This window comes from Schistocerca serialis, chromosome 4 (genome assembly GCF_023864345.2).
Source record: "Schistocerca serialis cubense isolate TAMUIC-IGC-003099 chromosome 4, iqSchSeri2.2, whole genome shotgun sequence".
NCBI lineage: Eukaryota > Metazoa > Arthropoda > Insecta > Orthoptera > Acrididae > Schistocerca > Schistocerca serialis.
The window spans coordinates 823,295,427-823,310,102 of record NC_064641.1 but is presented as its reverse complement, the minus strand read 5'-3'; the positions used below and the strand labels follow the sequence as shown (position 1 = coordinate 823,310,102).

Below are 14,676 nucleotides of genomic sequence, written 5' to 3'. Positions count from 1 at the left end.
TCACAATTTTACTCCAGGCATGACATCTGTTATAATCATTATATACATGAATGTAATTTTCTTCTTTTCTTTTCGCTTAGCAAATTAAATTCATGTGCAAAATGGATGGCTACAGCAATGGGCAGAAGCTTTTTATTATTTTAGGTCTAAATGGCTATAATTATTGTAGTATGAAAATAATATTGTAAATGTGATTGTGTCCAGAATAAAAAGAAATGTATATTGTGCCAGTTTCGTTTCTGCATTGACAAAAAGTTATTTTTTCCAAGAGATAATATTTTTGTCCATCAGTGGCAGCAAAAGTGCTGTAATTTGTGAATTACTATCTCAGCTGTGACTGTTCAACTGTTTATTCAGTAATCAAACAGTGGAAACTCCCTGTAGGAATATCAACAGTGTAGGAGAAGATAAATTGCTACTTTTCAGCATCTCGGACTGGAATTCCGGCCCGAAGACTGTGCCAAAAGCCACATGTAAGTGTCTTTTAATAATGCTTGTCTGCAACTTGACGCGTCGTCTTCATGGGGTAAGTAGCAATCTGTCTTTCCCGAAATTGCTGATCCAGTAATTCATCTATGCGGAAGAAACGGCATGTCTTGATGAAATGAGAGGCAGGCTACAATGTTGGTCAACAGTAGTAAAAACTTTTTATTGAAATCTTATTCTTCTGTAGTTTTTCTGTGGAAAATTTAGTTTTCCATGAAGTCCATTCCCGATGTCCTGCTAAAATAATGATTTCCTCTATTGTATTGATATTTCATTATATGTATTTGTTTAGATAATTTTGAAGACTTCTCTGTTACTTATTTTGCACTGGTAATTTGTTTTTTAGCAGGAGCAGAAGGTTATGAAAAGCAGCCACTGTTTGAAAGAGCGGGTAGTGCTGAGCCTGTACGGTTGACTCCTGCGTGGGAAGAGACAAATCTGCCCAACGATGAGCTTAACTTCAAGGGTGTCACAATGGAAAGAGCAGATCTTGAGATGAATCCACCAATAGACAGGCAAGTTCTATATAAATATACCTAGTTTTTTTATATTTGTTATACCAATAAGGGGGCACAAGATGGAGATTTTGAGCTTTTAACAAAAATAAGCTAGCATTTGTTCACTACATTACACATAAGGTATTACATCCTTCCCTCTAATGAGTCAGTTTGAGGTGCTGATCTCTACCAAAACTGAAAATAAGCTGGTGAGACAAATACCACATTTCTGGAATCCTTCATGTACTCTGATGGGGGGAAGCAAGAGCAAAAGGGTGTGGATCAGTTAATTGTTGGCAGTTCAAACATATGCCAAATATTGGGACCCTCTAGAGATATGTCAAGAAGGGATAAGAAGGATCACCTTGTACACTCAGTATGTGTGCGTGGAGGCCTCATTCAGCTGTCATCAAGGGGACAGAGTGCAAACAGCTGCAAATTGTGGCACACATAAGAACAAGTCATTGTGATGTGAGAGTCATTCCACCAACTGGCAGAGAAAGTTGAGGACACCGTCTTTGCTCACAGAATTTCGGTGAAGTTCACAGACTGCATCATTGTCTGTAGAACTGATCATGACCCCCTGGTTAAGAGTCACTTGGAAGGTTTGAGTTAGAAACTTCTAAGGTTCAGCAAAAAGCTAGGCTTCGACTTCTTAGACTGTTTCCATAGAGTTCATAACCCCTAAATGAATCAGGGGTACATTGCACACCAGAAGGTGCTAACCATGTATCTGACTCTGTGTGGGCTGCACACAAGGCTTTTATTATTATTATTATTATTATTATTGGGTAAAGTGGTTCTCCATCCAGTCCAAATAATGAGAGTTGTGAGACACTATGAAGTATAGTCTAAGATCCAAAGATAAAGAAATGTACCCCTGCCCCCTCCTCCGCTCCTCACTCACAGATAAGACTTAAAATCCTAGTGATCAAGTGCCAAAGCATTCACAGCTAAGTTACAGAATTTGAAACACTCCTAAGAAGCTGATGGAATTAACACAATACTAAGTATAGCAAAAAAAAATTGGCAGCAGTGAGATTTCTTTGGATAGGTTTGAATGTGTATTGAAAGAATAGGCTAATGGGAAATATATTTGTGGTGTACTTACACAGTAAAAAATAAACTCAAACACACCGAGATAAAATTTGATGTTGCATGCAAGACCTAGTTTCACAAGTGAATGTAAACATATAATTGCATTCTTCTGTTGACCACCGACTCACCCCCAAATGTAACTGAAAACTTCAGAGAAAATGTCAGCTTTCTAGTACATATGTTTGCAAATCGTACTGTCATAACAGAGAGGGAGCCTAGTATCCAGCCATCAACTTTGGTAATTACAGTTTGCCAAGTGGTAGGCATGACAGGACATCCTGCTGAACAATACTAAACGCCTTCTCTGTGAAGACTACATAGGTCAAACATTTTGGAAGCCAACTCATGATGGACATATATTAGATCTGGTGGCGACAAATAGACATGACCACCTTGAGCAGGGACGGCCACGGCATGCCAAACTGCACGCATGTACAGATGTGCTACACGCGTGCCGTCCAGGGCTCAGTCCGCCTCGCCACTACTCGGTTTTCCTCGGTCTTTCGCGGCACTGCTCAGCATGGCGCGACATTAGACTAGCTGTGCAAAGCGACATCTTTTCATCCGGCATAGGGTGCATTAGTTGATTCGTAGTGGCAGCCATGTTTATTCCTCGCTATTTGTTAGCGATTCGTAGGAAGTTTATAAGTACTGTACAGTGGTTGTTGCAATGGAGCACATGCTCACAAAGAGGTGGGGTAGTGACACAACGTCACGAGCCTTCAGAGCTGAATGGGAATTGCAATATTTTTTCGAAGAGAATGATGAAAATTCTCAATGTCTATTATGCAGTCGCATACTCGCAGGGCACCGCAAATTTCCAATAGAACGGCATTATAAGACCACACACAAAGGACTTAATGATTTAGTTGGGTTGATAGATCAAACAAGTTGGCGGAATTAAGAAGACGTAGTGTTATGCAGCGAGACGGACCGAACACGAGTACCACTTACAAATCTTTGTGTTTCTGATGTTTGTATTTGTACATATTTGTCGTTAGAATTTGAATTTAGAGTTCACTCAATTTTTGTTTCCTTTTTTTAGCCTGCAACTGAATGTAGCGACCTGTCTTTCAGAGCAAGCTACAAAATAGCGCTCAAAATTGCAAGAGCGAATAAGCCTTTCAGTGATGGTGATTTCATCAAGGAGCGTATTGTTGAGGCGGCGGAACTCTTGACGCCCCTGGAAGTAAAGAAGTTCAGTGAAATTAGTCTTTCCAGACAGATAATAGCTCGCCGCATAGCTGGTATGACAGCGGATGTCTACAGGCAGTTAATTGATAGGGTCTGCAAGTTTATTGCATTCTCGATTGCTTCGAACGAGTCGACCGACATTTCAGACACAGCACAACTAGCGATTTATGTTGGTGGAGCTGACACAAATTTGCACGTGACAGAAGAACTGTTAGATTTAGTACCAATGAAACACACAACAAGGGGTACTGACTTGCTAAAAGCAGTTGAAGCCGTTGGCCTGAATTGGAAAAATGTTAGTTTCACTCACCACAGATGGAGCGCCAGCAATTCGAGGTGCTCAAAATGGGCTTGTAGCACTGTTGCATAAAAAACTAGGATGATTGACAGAAGATTTGTACGGAATTCATTGTTTTGTCCACCAAGAAGTTCTTTGTGCTAAGTATGCAAATTTGGAGCACGTGATGAAGTTAGTAGTCACCATAGTACATTTTTTGAAGTCTCATGGCTTAGTACACCGTCAGTTTCAACAGTTTCTCATGGAACTGAACGAAGAGTACAGAGATGTTATTTACCACTGGGAAATACGTTGGTTAAGTCGAGGATCATGCCTCGATAGATTTTTCAATTTAAGACTCGCTATTATTGAGTTCCTGAAGGAAAAAGGAAAGGCAGAGCCAAAATTAGAAGATCCAAAATGGATTGCAGACCTCACCTTTTTAGTTGATCTCACTGCACACTTGAAAGCTCTCAATAAGACTTTGCAAGGTGAGTAGCAGCTTATTTCTGATCTGATGAAAAAAGTGGATGCATTTAATAAGAAACTTGCATTGTGGAAGGAACAACTCATGAAAATGAATATTGCCCATTGCCCTACGGTCTCTAAAGTCAGAGAGAACGCAACTTCTGACGAATTCGTTTCTGTGTTGGAGTAACTACAGGCACAATTTTCTAAACGTTTTCAGGACACTGCCAGTCTGACATCTGTTTTTGAACTATTTTCTAGACCCTTTGCCGTTTCAGTTGAAAGTACTCCAGTGCATTTGCAAATGGAATTGTTGATCTGCAGTGTAATTCCCGTTTAAAGGACAAATTTTTTTACATTAAAACTGTCCAGGAATTTTACGAAGGTTTTTTGTGGAAAGAGTTTCCCTGTCTCCACGATGAGGCTGCAAAAGTTATATCAGTGTTTGGATCGACATACGCGTGCGAAAGGTTTATTTCGATTATGAAACTAAATAAGTCAGGATTACGTGGCAATCTGAGTGACAAAAATATGAGAAACTGTCTGCGTTTGTCCATATACCATCAGTTTGTGCCGGATATGTACTTTATTATGTCTACAGTGAACCAAAAATAATTAAATTAATAGTGATAATTTTGTTGTATTTGTCATATGTTTTGTTGAGAATTGTAGTTATTGCAAATTTTGTACAGTAGTTCCAGAATATAAAATTTGCTTGTTTCACATGTAGTTGGAATCACTTATTCCACATCATACTGCATGCTGTAGACTACTTTCAAGTCTATTTCTATATCTCAGCTTAAATGTTGTAAGAATTTTACGAGTGACGATGTGAGAAGCATGATATTGTTGGTGTAATGCAGTTTGAAACCGAGCGTTATTGTTATTTTTCTGTAGGTGTATGAACAGCTAACAAAGATTAATTGCTCAACATGATGTGTTGTACAGAGCTTAATATTATCAAATGTCGTAATATGAAACTAAGCCACATGCTAGCAGGGCAGTGTTCCATACGCGAATGCACTGTTGCGTGCGGCGTGTTCGTAGTTCCACGCATGCGCGCCCAGTCAGCTGGTGTGGTAGTGGGGGACGTGTGACGTCAGAAGAGAGCGATCCGCACGCTTGTGAAAGCTCGGCACGCGTGCATGCACGTGTGCCGCGTTCTTGGCCGTCCCTGACCTTGAGAATTTCCTCACTGGGTTTATTATTGAGCAAAATTGCTTGTAGCACCAGTAGTTACCAAAGTACAAAAGGCAAATACAACAAATACAAAGAGTTACATATGCAGTAAAGTAGGTAAAGAGGCAGTAACATCGAATTTCAGTGAGGAACATAAAACATTAGCTCTGAGCAGTAGGTTGTAGAGAGATTGTGGCCGAAATTTTAGAAGACTAGTTGGCCAAGCTAAGGATGAATGTATTTCTTAGTAGAACAGTTTGTGATGAGAGGGATCCCTCTCTGGTATACAGTCTCTGAGAAGAAACATGAGAACTGTATAATAGGTACAAAACAAAGCATAGGAATATAGGTAGAAATGTGATAAAAGAAATGCATTGGCTGTCAGAAGTGTAATGCATGAAGCCTTCAATGGCTACCATAGCAGAGTCTTATTGAAAGGCCTTTTGCAAAGTCCAAAGACATTCTGGTTATATATAAAGGCCGTTAGTGGAACCAAAGTTAGCGTCAGTATTCAACACCATAATATATTGTAGGTCACGTGAATAAATAACATACTCACTAGTTGGAGGAAAGTATAGGTCACATCTGTCTACACGAAGGCTAGCAGAAATGGCCCACTAAACTACCATTTAGTATCCTTTACATCTGCCTGTTGTAGAATCTCAGAACATGTTCTGACCTTAAACATAATGAGATATCTCGAACAGAATGAGTGGCTCCTTGCCAACCAGTATGAATTCAGAAAATGTTGGTCATGTAAAACACAAGTTGCACTTATCTCACATGACATCCTGAGAGCCATATCTCAAGGCAGTCAGATAGATTCAGTATTCATTGACTCTCAGAAAGCATTTTGTTCTATGAGATATCAAGCAAAACTTGTGGCTGGATTGATGATTTCTTGAATGGAAGAATGTTATTTTGAATGGAGAGTCATGGATAGGTTTTTAGAAATATCTTCAGGTAAGTGTGTTGGGGCCCCTTGTTTTTCAGGATGTTTATTAATGACCTTGCAGAGAATATTAATAATAGTAACATCAGACTTTGCATGTGATGCATTCATTGGTAAAGAAGTACTGTCTGAAAAAAGTTGTGCAAATTTGGAAATAATATGTGATCTAAAATGAGAAAGCGCCCTCCCACCAAAGATGTGCAGATAGACTCAGTTTTTCTTTATCAGTAACTGAAGGCATAACGTCATTCGTCAGCAGTGTTGATATATTTTACTGAGTGGGATGGTGCCATGCCTAAAACACCTGACTTGCTACATTCTTTGATAAATGTTTCTCAGTTTTCCTGCCACATCAGATTTGTTTGTTAACTCAAGTTTGTAATGATTTTCTTTCTCATCATATCAGAAGTCAACTGTCATAAGTCGTGTGGATCTCTTATGTAGTTGACCAATTTATGTTATGGGGACACCTCATTTTATTCCATGCTCTCTGATAACTTTTAACACATCTAAAGTACTGTGACAAAATTTTGTCCTTTCAGTAACGTAACAATTTCTCTGAAGCATTTCAGTAGTCATTAAATAAAAGTTCTCTCATTTTATCACAGCGTCTAGGGTATTAATAAGACCTCTATCTTGAAAAGTTGAAAATCCAGTTTTCAAGGAAATTGCAAGTGGCACATAAAAAGTTTAACATGCAGCATAGACTTACAGGCAGGCCAGTTTCAAAGAGTAGAACTACACATAGTTACAGGCAGAAGCTAATCAGAGGACTGTCGGCTGTGAGGAAGATCTTTTGAAAGGTTGCTGTTCCCCCCCCCCCCCCCCTCCAACCACCCTCCTCTCTCCTCCTAGAATGGGGGTCCCAATCATGGGGCTAGCAGTGTCTCTTCTACCAATAAATCTGTAAGACAAAAGTTGTTTTATTACTCTGATCTCTCTCACCTGAATAGAATGCAAAAAGAAAGAGTAACAAAAGAAGTTTGTTTGTATAGACTGATAGGTTGATGAGACCTAGGAAGAGCAAAGAAATGATGGCAACAAGTTAGTCTGTAGCCAGAACAAATGAGTCACCTCCTTCTTTAAAGAAGAAGGTACAAAAATAAATAAATAAATAAATAAAATGAAATGAAATGATCGTATGGCTTTGTTGGCCAGGAGGCCCCATGCAGGGGAGTTCGGCCACCGTATCGCAAGTCCTTTTTAATTGACGCCACTTCGGCGACTTGCGGGTCAGTGATGATGAAAATGATGATGGACACACAACACCCAGTCCCCTGCCGGGAACCGAACCTGGGCCCCTTGCATGGTAAGCGGAAACGCTACTGCTACACTACGGAGGCAGACAGAAGAAGGCACAGTTTTCAAATGATACTGTGAGTAAGTGCCGCGGAAGCAATATGTGGGGGGACAAGCAACAAAAAGAGATGGAAAGAAACACCCTGGTGGAATGATAAAAGAAAGTATATAGTACAGAAGAAGAATACATCCTTTAGGGTATGGTTCCAGAAGAGAACAGTAGAGACAAGAGAAGAGTATCAGGCAAGCAAGAAAGAAGCAAAAAGAGTGGTGGCAGAGGAAAGAAGAAAGTGGATGGAACAGTGGACCAGAATGATGGAGAAGGGTAGTGAAGGTTGAAAAAAGGTGTTATATGGGATGATTAAAAGTAAGAGGAAGAACAATACAACAGATTATGCTCGAAAGGTGAACAAAAGTGGACAAGATGTAGAGAATAAGGAGGAACTCAAGAATATGTGCAAGGAGTGTTTTGAAGAACTTCTGAACCCGAGTGGAGACCTGGATGAGGAGGAACAAGCGGAGGAGAAAAAAGAGGAGGAACAGCAAATAGAAAAAGACCTTACATGGGGAGAATTGGAAGAGGCATTGGGCAAGATGAAGGGAAGGAAGTCACCAGGTCTGGATGAGCTAAGTGTAGAGATGGTGAGAGCAGCCGGAGAGGTAGGGATACAATGACTATATCGAGTAATGAAAATTGTGTGGAGACAGATGATCCCAGAAGACTGGAAGATGGGAATATTGTCCCGATCTTCAAGAAGGGAAATAGATAAGAGTGTAAGAACTATCGGGGGGATAACATTGATGAGTCATTGTGCAAAGATTTTTGAGAAAATTTTGGAAGCACGAATTCGGGCAAAATTGGAAGGAAGAATGAGAGAAGAGTAACATGACTTCAGAACAGGAAGGTCCAGGGTGGATCTGATTTTGCTGTAAGACAACTGCAGGAACAGCACTATGAATATGGAATAGAGCTACTAATGACCTTCCTGGACATTGAAAAAGCGTATGATAGTGTACCTATCTGTTTGCACAGATAGGGTAATGCACAGATGAATAGATTTGTTGCTTTTATGCCACTGAACTCTGTTTACTGCAGAATTTTACAGCTCATTGTAAGGTCAAACTTAATGACTAAACTTCGGGAGAAAAGCATCCTCCACAATAAGCATAATGAATCTGAAAGCAGTGAGCCTCAGAATCCATGTAAAAGGAAGCGAGAGTGATCGCTTGTGTCAGGATGGTTTGTTCATTGTTTTATTGTCAAGTTGTAAAGTATTCTTTAAAATATTGATTTGCTGAATTTGAAATTCTCCAGAATATTATTTGAGAACAGAATACTGCCTGGTAACTGAGATGGATGGCTAGTCTGTGATAGAATTAGAAGTGTTTCATACTAGCTTCATAATGTTATTATTGTTCCAGCACTGTTGTAACCTGAAACACAACACTAAATACCTTCACAAACTACATTGTTGCCTGTGATGGAATGTTGTTGTGGGATAATTGCTTGATCTTGCACAATTTTCATAAGACTGCAAATTGGCCTAAAAACTGGCAGCTGGCACTGAATGTGGAACACTAGGAAAATAACTACTGAGCATTACTACATGTAGTGTTGTTGGGGATTAAGAGGTTAAGAGTACACTTTTCTGTTAATTACATTTCTAGTTCTCTGTTGCAATTTATGGATCTGCTACAATGACATTATCAACAGGACTTTTGTAATCAAGACCAGCTTCTTTCAGAGTGCATACACCGATACGTATTGTGCTGCAGCCCCACTGTAGCCATGCCTGCAAGTGTGTGTGTGTGTATGTGTGTGTGTGTGTGTGTGTGTGTGTGTGTGTGTGTGTGTCACTCAGCACACCAGTCACCCAAGGAATAATTTTTCTGCCGGCCAGAGTGGCCGAGCGGTTCTAGGCGCTACAGTCTGGAACCGCGCGGCCGCTACGGTCACAGGTTCGAATCCTGTCTCGAGCATGGATGTGTGTGATGTCCTTAGGTTAGTTAGGTTTAAGTAATTCTAAGTTCTAGGGGACTGATGACCTCAGAAGTTAAGTCCCATAGTGCTCAGAGCTAATAATTTTTCTTGTCCTCATCCCTGTCTTCGTGCCTCCCACTTATCTGTACCCACAGCATTCGTATTCTCCCTGCAGTTTTCTTCATCTTCTATTCTGTCTTTCCGTGTCTCCCAGCTGATGCATTCTCTTAATGATATGACATACACAACTTTCCCTGCCTTCACCAAGATGGTGCCATATTTCTCTTCCATTTCCTTGCTATCTCTCCTTCTCAGTACATGATTAGTTTGCAATTCGCAGTTAAGAGTTGGCCCTAGACTGGCTGTTGGCATTAAATGTGGAACACTAGCAAAACAACTACAGAGCATTACTAGATGTGCTTCATCAATCCACTTTCAGATTATTTCTCCGCTGTTGCACTCTCAAATACCAAGTGGGAAAAATTGACACTTAAATCTTTCTGTGCAGGCTCTGATTTCTCTTATTTTATTATTATGATGATGATTTCAGATTGGAGTGCATTCAGAGGAGAAATTTTGTGATTGAAATTTCTTGGAAGATTGTCATCCCGGCTCACACATCATATCCATGACACTGTCTCTCTTTTTTCACAAATGTCGCAGTAGAGTCTCAATATTTTGCATGTACATCATACCGAACCTTGGTTCATTTCCTCTGCCCACTTGTAGCACATTACCTGTTGAACCACTCACTCACCTTCATTGTGTCTTTGTCAGTGATACCATGCATACCCTTCTGCCAGTTTTTAATTATTAACACACGTAATCCCTTTGTTGATAGTGGTGTTTTAGGTTTGTCATTTTTGGTACGGTATGGTGCTGCGTTTTTTCTTTGTTGACTCTTTCTTTACACCTTCTAAATGAGTGCTGCAGCAAAGAGAAGGAAATTTGTTTCTTTTAATGTAAAATTAGAAGTATTGAAACAATTTGACAAAGGAGACACAATAAAAAAACTTAGTCTCGAATATGGTGTCGGTGAGGTTACTGCCGATGACTGGTTAAGAAGCTGACTTAAATTAGAACAGCTTCTGAAGAATCTCTTAACCAAAGGACTATAAAGAAGTCAGTTTGAAAAAACAAATCAGTCATTGTTCATGTGGTTTACACAACAAAGACAGAAGGGGGTCTGATTTCTGGCCCAATCTTACAGGAGAAAGCTTTGTTTTTTAGAAACCATCTACAGGAAGGAGATGACTGTTTTGTCTCTTGCATGGGCTGGCTTGACAAGTGGAAGACGAGGTATAGAGTGTGTCAATTAGATGTATGCAGAGAAAAACCTCGGTACTCTGAGGCCATTTCGGAATTTATAATAAAGTTTAAGAATATCACAACTGAAGACAATTTATCTAATGAACAAATTTACAGCTGTGACAGAAGTGATACACATTTCAATATGTTGCCAGCAAAAGTATTGCTTTTTGAGAAGAAAAACGTGCTCCGGGATGCATTAAAAATAAAGAGCTACTCACAATTATAGCAACTTCAAATGCAAATGGAACTGCAAAGTAAAACTGATTGTAACTGGGAAGTCTGCCAAGCCAAGAGCAATCTAGTATATGACCATTTCAGCTCTTCCAGTTATCTACATGCATCAAAATAATGGGTGGATGTATTTGGAAATCTTTAAGAATTGGTTTTTGAACTTAGTTTTACTGGAGCGCAAAAAAGTGTTTAAAAGAAAAGGGATTGCCATGCTAAACTATTTTGGCAATAGATAACGCGTCCTCACATTCAAGTGCAGAAGAACTGCTGTGTGATGGGATCAGTGCCTTATTTCGTGCACCAGATGTTACCAGTTTGATACAGCCATCGGATCAGGGCATTCTGGAAAGTACGAAGGAAAAGTATCATCTGTGATTGCAACAATTAGTCTTCCATTGGGAAGACAATGAAAACATTGTAGGAGCTTTAAAGAAAGTGATTGTGAAGAACACTGTGTTCTTGATTAGTGAGCCTTGGAGCGAAATAAAAGTCAGATACAGTTTCTCAGTCACAGAGAAAAATTGTATGAGAAAGTAGGCCTAACACAGAAACTGAAGATTTCGATAATGATGACAAGTATTTGTTGTGTGATTTAATCAGAAGGTTGCCACACTGTGAAGAGGTGGAAAATGTGGAAATAACTCGGTGGTTAAATTCAGATGCACAGTTGGAAGTTACAGACTCTTCTATAATTGACATGCTTAACTCCTCAACCCACTGTAAGAGTGATGAGAATGATATGAGACTGAGACTGCACTGATGATGAGGCACACCGATGACTGTGCTGCACTTGAGCCCACAATGTGCTAGGTGGAACAACAGCCTGAGCTGACACCAAGTGACACCCTGCTCTGCAGTAGCATGATATTGCCACACACAAACATTGCAGCTTCTCCAAATGAAAGACACTCCACCATTACTTCACAAAGTAAATTGTTAGCAGTTTAAAAATGAAGGCTTTATTCTGCCAATGTAAATGCTTATGTAAACACTTTGTTTAGTAAAGTTCATATTTTGACACCTGTGTTCTTTTTAACATAGTTTTATTTCTTTTTCCCATATAAGTTTTAAGAGTCCGAGTTTTCAGTAGTTCCAGGCAGTTCCAATCTCGTGCACCTCAAACTATCGAGATTGTACTGCTGCCCTACTTTGAATTTTTTTAACATCCTCCACCAAATCTTTTTGGCAAGGGTTCCACAACACACAGCAACACTCCAGCAGAGAACAGACAAGCCTATTTTAAGCAATCTCTTTAGTAGATTGGTTAAATCTTCTAGGCGCTTTGCCAATAAAATACAATATTTCTTTTACCTTCTCCAAAATATTTTGTGTGTGATGGTTTCAATTTAAGTTATATGTAGTTGTAATCACTAGATAGTTAGCTAAATTGACAGCCTTCAAATTTGTGTGATTTACTGTGTAACTCAAATTTAATGGCTTCATTTTAGCACTCGTGGATGACCTCACTCTTGCCACTTCTTGCACCATACAATTATCTAAGTCATTTTGCAATTTGCATTTGCATCTTCTGATTACTGTATTAAATTTTAAATGACATCATCATCTGAAAACAATCAGAGTGCTGCTCAGGTTGTCTTCTAAATAGTTTATACAGATTAGGAACAGCAGAGGGCCTATATCATTTCCTTGGGGAATGCCAGAGACTACTTCTGTTATACTGGATGACTTTAAAACTCATTCATAAAAACTTAATAAGCTTCCCTTAAAGAGTTAATGAATTGTAGCTGATATCATTTATAGCATGTAAATAGCAGGAAATAATAGAGCAAAAAATAATAATCGAAACATTCTCATAAGCTGAATTGCTGATCAAGAAAATTTTTGGAAGGAATACTGGAAAATTACAGAATGGTTCCACTATTTGTGTTGTCCAAACTAGCTGATGGAAGAAACTGTAAAAGAGTTTGACATTTATGGTCGCTCCCAGTGGTCATCATGTTAAGTTTCAGCTTTGAATGTGTGAATAGTATGTATGGATTATAATCAGAGCAAGAGTGCTTGCAAGTTCTAGCAGTTGTCTTACTCATATACAGAACAGTCATAATTGACAGCTTGCTTTGTTTTCCTCTAGTATGCTATTTCAATAAGTCTAACTAGTCTATCTGTAACATACTTGGAACTTTCATTTGGAATGTCATTTTCAGATTTTGAAATTTAAATTATAATGGCATGACAAAAATTAAGAAATGTGAACTGGTATTCATTAGAGGATTATTTTTGCATTGTACAGATTAAAGCTGGTATACCTAACGTTTGTTCTCCATGGAGTGGGGACACTTATGCCATGGAATATGTTCATCAATGCTAAATCTGTAAGTATGTTAAAAATGTATATTTGCTTTCATTTCCATTGAAGGATTTCTTTCAACTGTGATGCTATGAAATCTTACCTCATAAGAACAAATAATTAGTAATTATTCCTTCAGGATTTATTTTATTCATATTTGTTACTATGTATTTATTAATATTTTTATTGCTTTGTTAGTTAACTGAGATCATTTGTATACATGTATACGTGCTGTGAATTTTATTCTGATGGATGTCTGTACATCTGTTAATGCAAAGGAGCAATAGCCAACCATATTTACTTTATGATAACTTTGGGAACATTGTAACAGTGAATGTAGTGGTAGAGAAAAGCCATCATTCATTCACATCTGTTTCTCAAGCTCCACATTCCCTTGAGTAGCCTCTTTCGCTAGAGAGATCTTACTGTAAAAGTATGCCTGTCAGTGGTTAAGTTAAAGGTAGAGATTGCAGTACCACATGATGGTAAAACTACTGTTGAACAACAGAAGCTTCAGGCATAGCTAAAAGTCATTTTCTGCTCTGTAAATGAAAGGGAGAATGAGTGTAAATGTCTGCAGTGATAGTGGAAGAATACCCTGCATATGAAGTAATGGCCTACTTGGCCCAGATGCACACCTTTGCACTTTTTTAAAGCAACCTTTTTGTTGGAAGTGAATTGTACTAAAATGAATTTCTGTATGTCCGCAAAAAGTTGAAGTAAGTGAAGTAAAACACTTATACGTAGCATTGGTGGCTGTTGGTGGAAAATATTTTCATCATAAATACAGTGATGTTTCATTTCCCACACATTTTTGTGGCATGCCAGAAGAGTAGCAAGTTGCATATTTGGTTTTTTCTCTGTTCTTTTGTAGTTCTTTTGTAGTTCTTTTGTAGTTAAACTTTTAAATTACTTGTGTAGTTGTTTACTGAAGAGTTATATCTCACATTTAGTAACTTTGCAGTGTAGACTTCTTTAGTGCAAATGTCATGTGTTTTGAACAGCCTGGGACCTAGCAGGCAGCTCAGTCACACCATAGCCTTCATTTGTGATACACAAGCAGAGTAGCAAGCTACATATTAAAAATCTGTATCTATATCTGTACTCTGCAAACCACCATGAGGTGCATGGCAGAGGGTATGTCTCATCGTACCAGTTACTAGGGTTTCTTACTGTTCCATTCATGTGTGGAGTGTGGGAAGAATGGTTCTTTGAATGCCACTGTGCGTGCAGCAATTATTGTAATCTTATCCTCACAATCCCTATGTGAGCAATGGACAGTGAAAAATCCAGGATGGAATAATGACAATATTATGAAAAAGTTAGTTGCTGCTCACCATATAGCGGAGATGCTGATTCACTAGGCACAACAAAAAGACTGTCAAACAAGTAAGC

General features: G+C 38.9%; 1 protein-coding gene across 2 annotated transcripts in view; it reads left to right on the top strand.

Annotated features, from left to right (window-relative positions):
- Positions 1 to 14,676, top strand: part of LOC126473418 (equilibrative nucleoside transporter 1) — a 98,684-nt gene that overhangs the window by 16,927 nt on the left and 67,081 nt on the right. Inside the window, exons 2-3 of one of the 2 annotated variants that reach the window (XM_050100446.1) lie at positions 836 to 1,001; positions 13,225 to 13,306. In XM_050100446.1, coding sequence (XP_049956403.1) covers positions 836 to 1,001; positions 13,225 to 13,306 — 248 coding nt within the window. Of the gene's footprint in view, positions 1 to 832; positions 1,002 to 13,224; positions 13,307 to 14,676 lie in introns of both variants that reach the window. The other variant, XM_050100445.1, reaches the window with a different exon arrangement.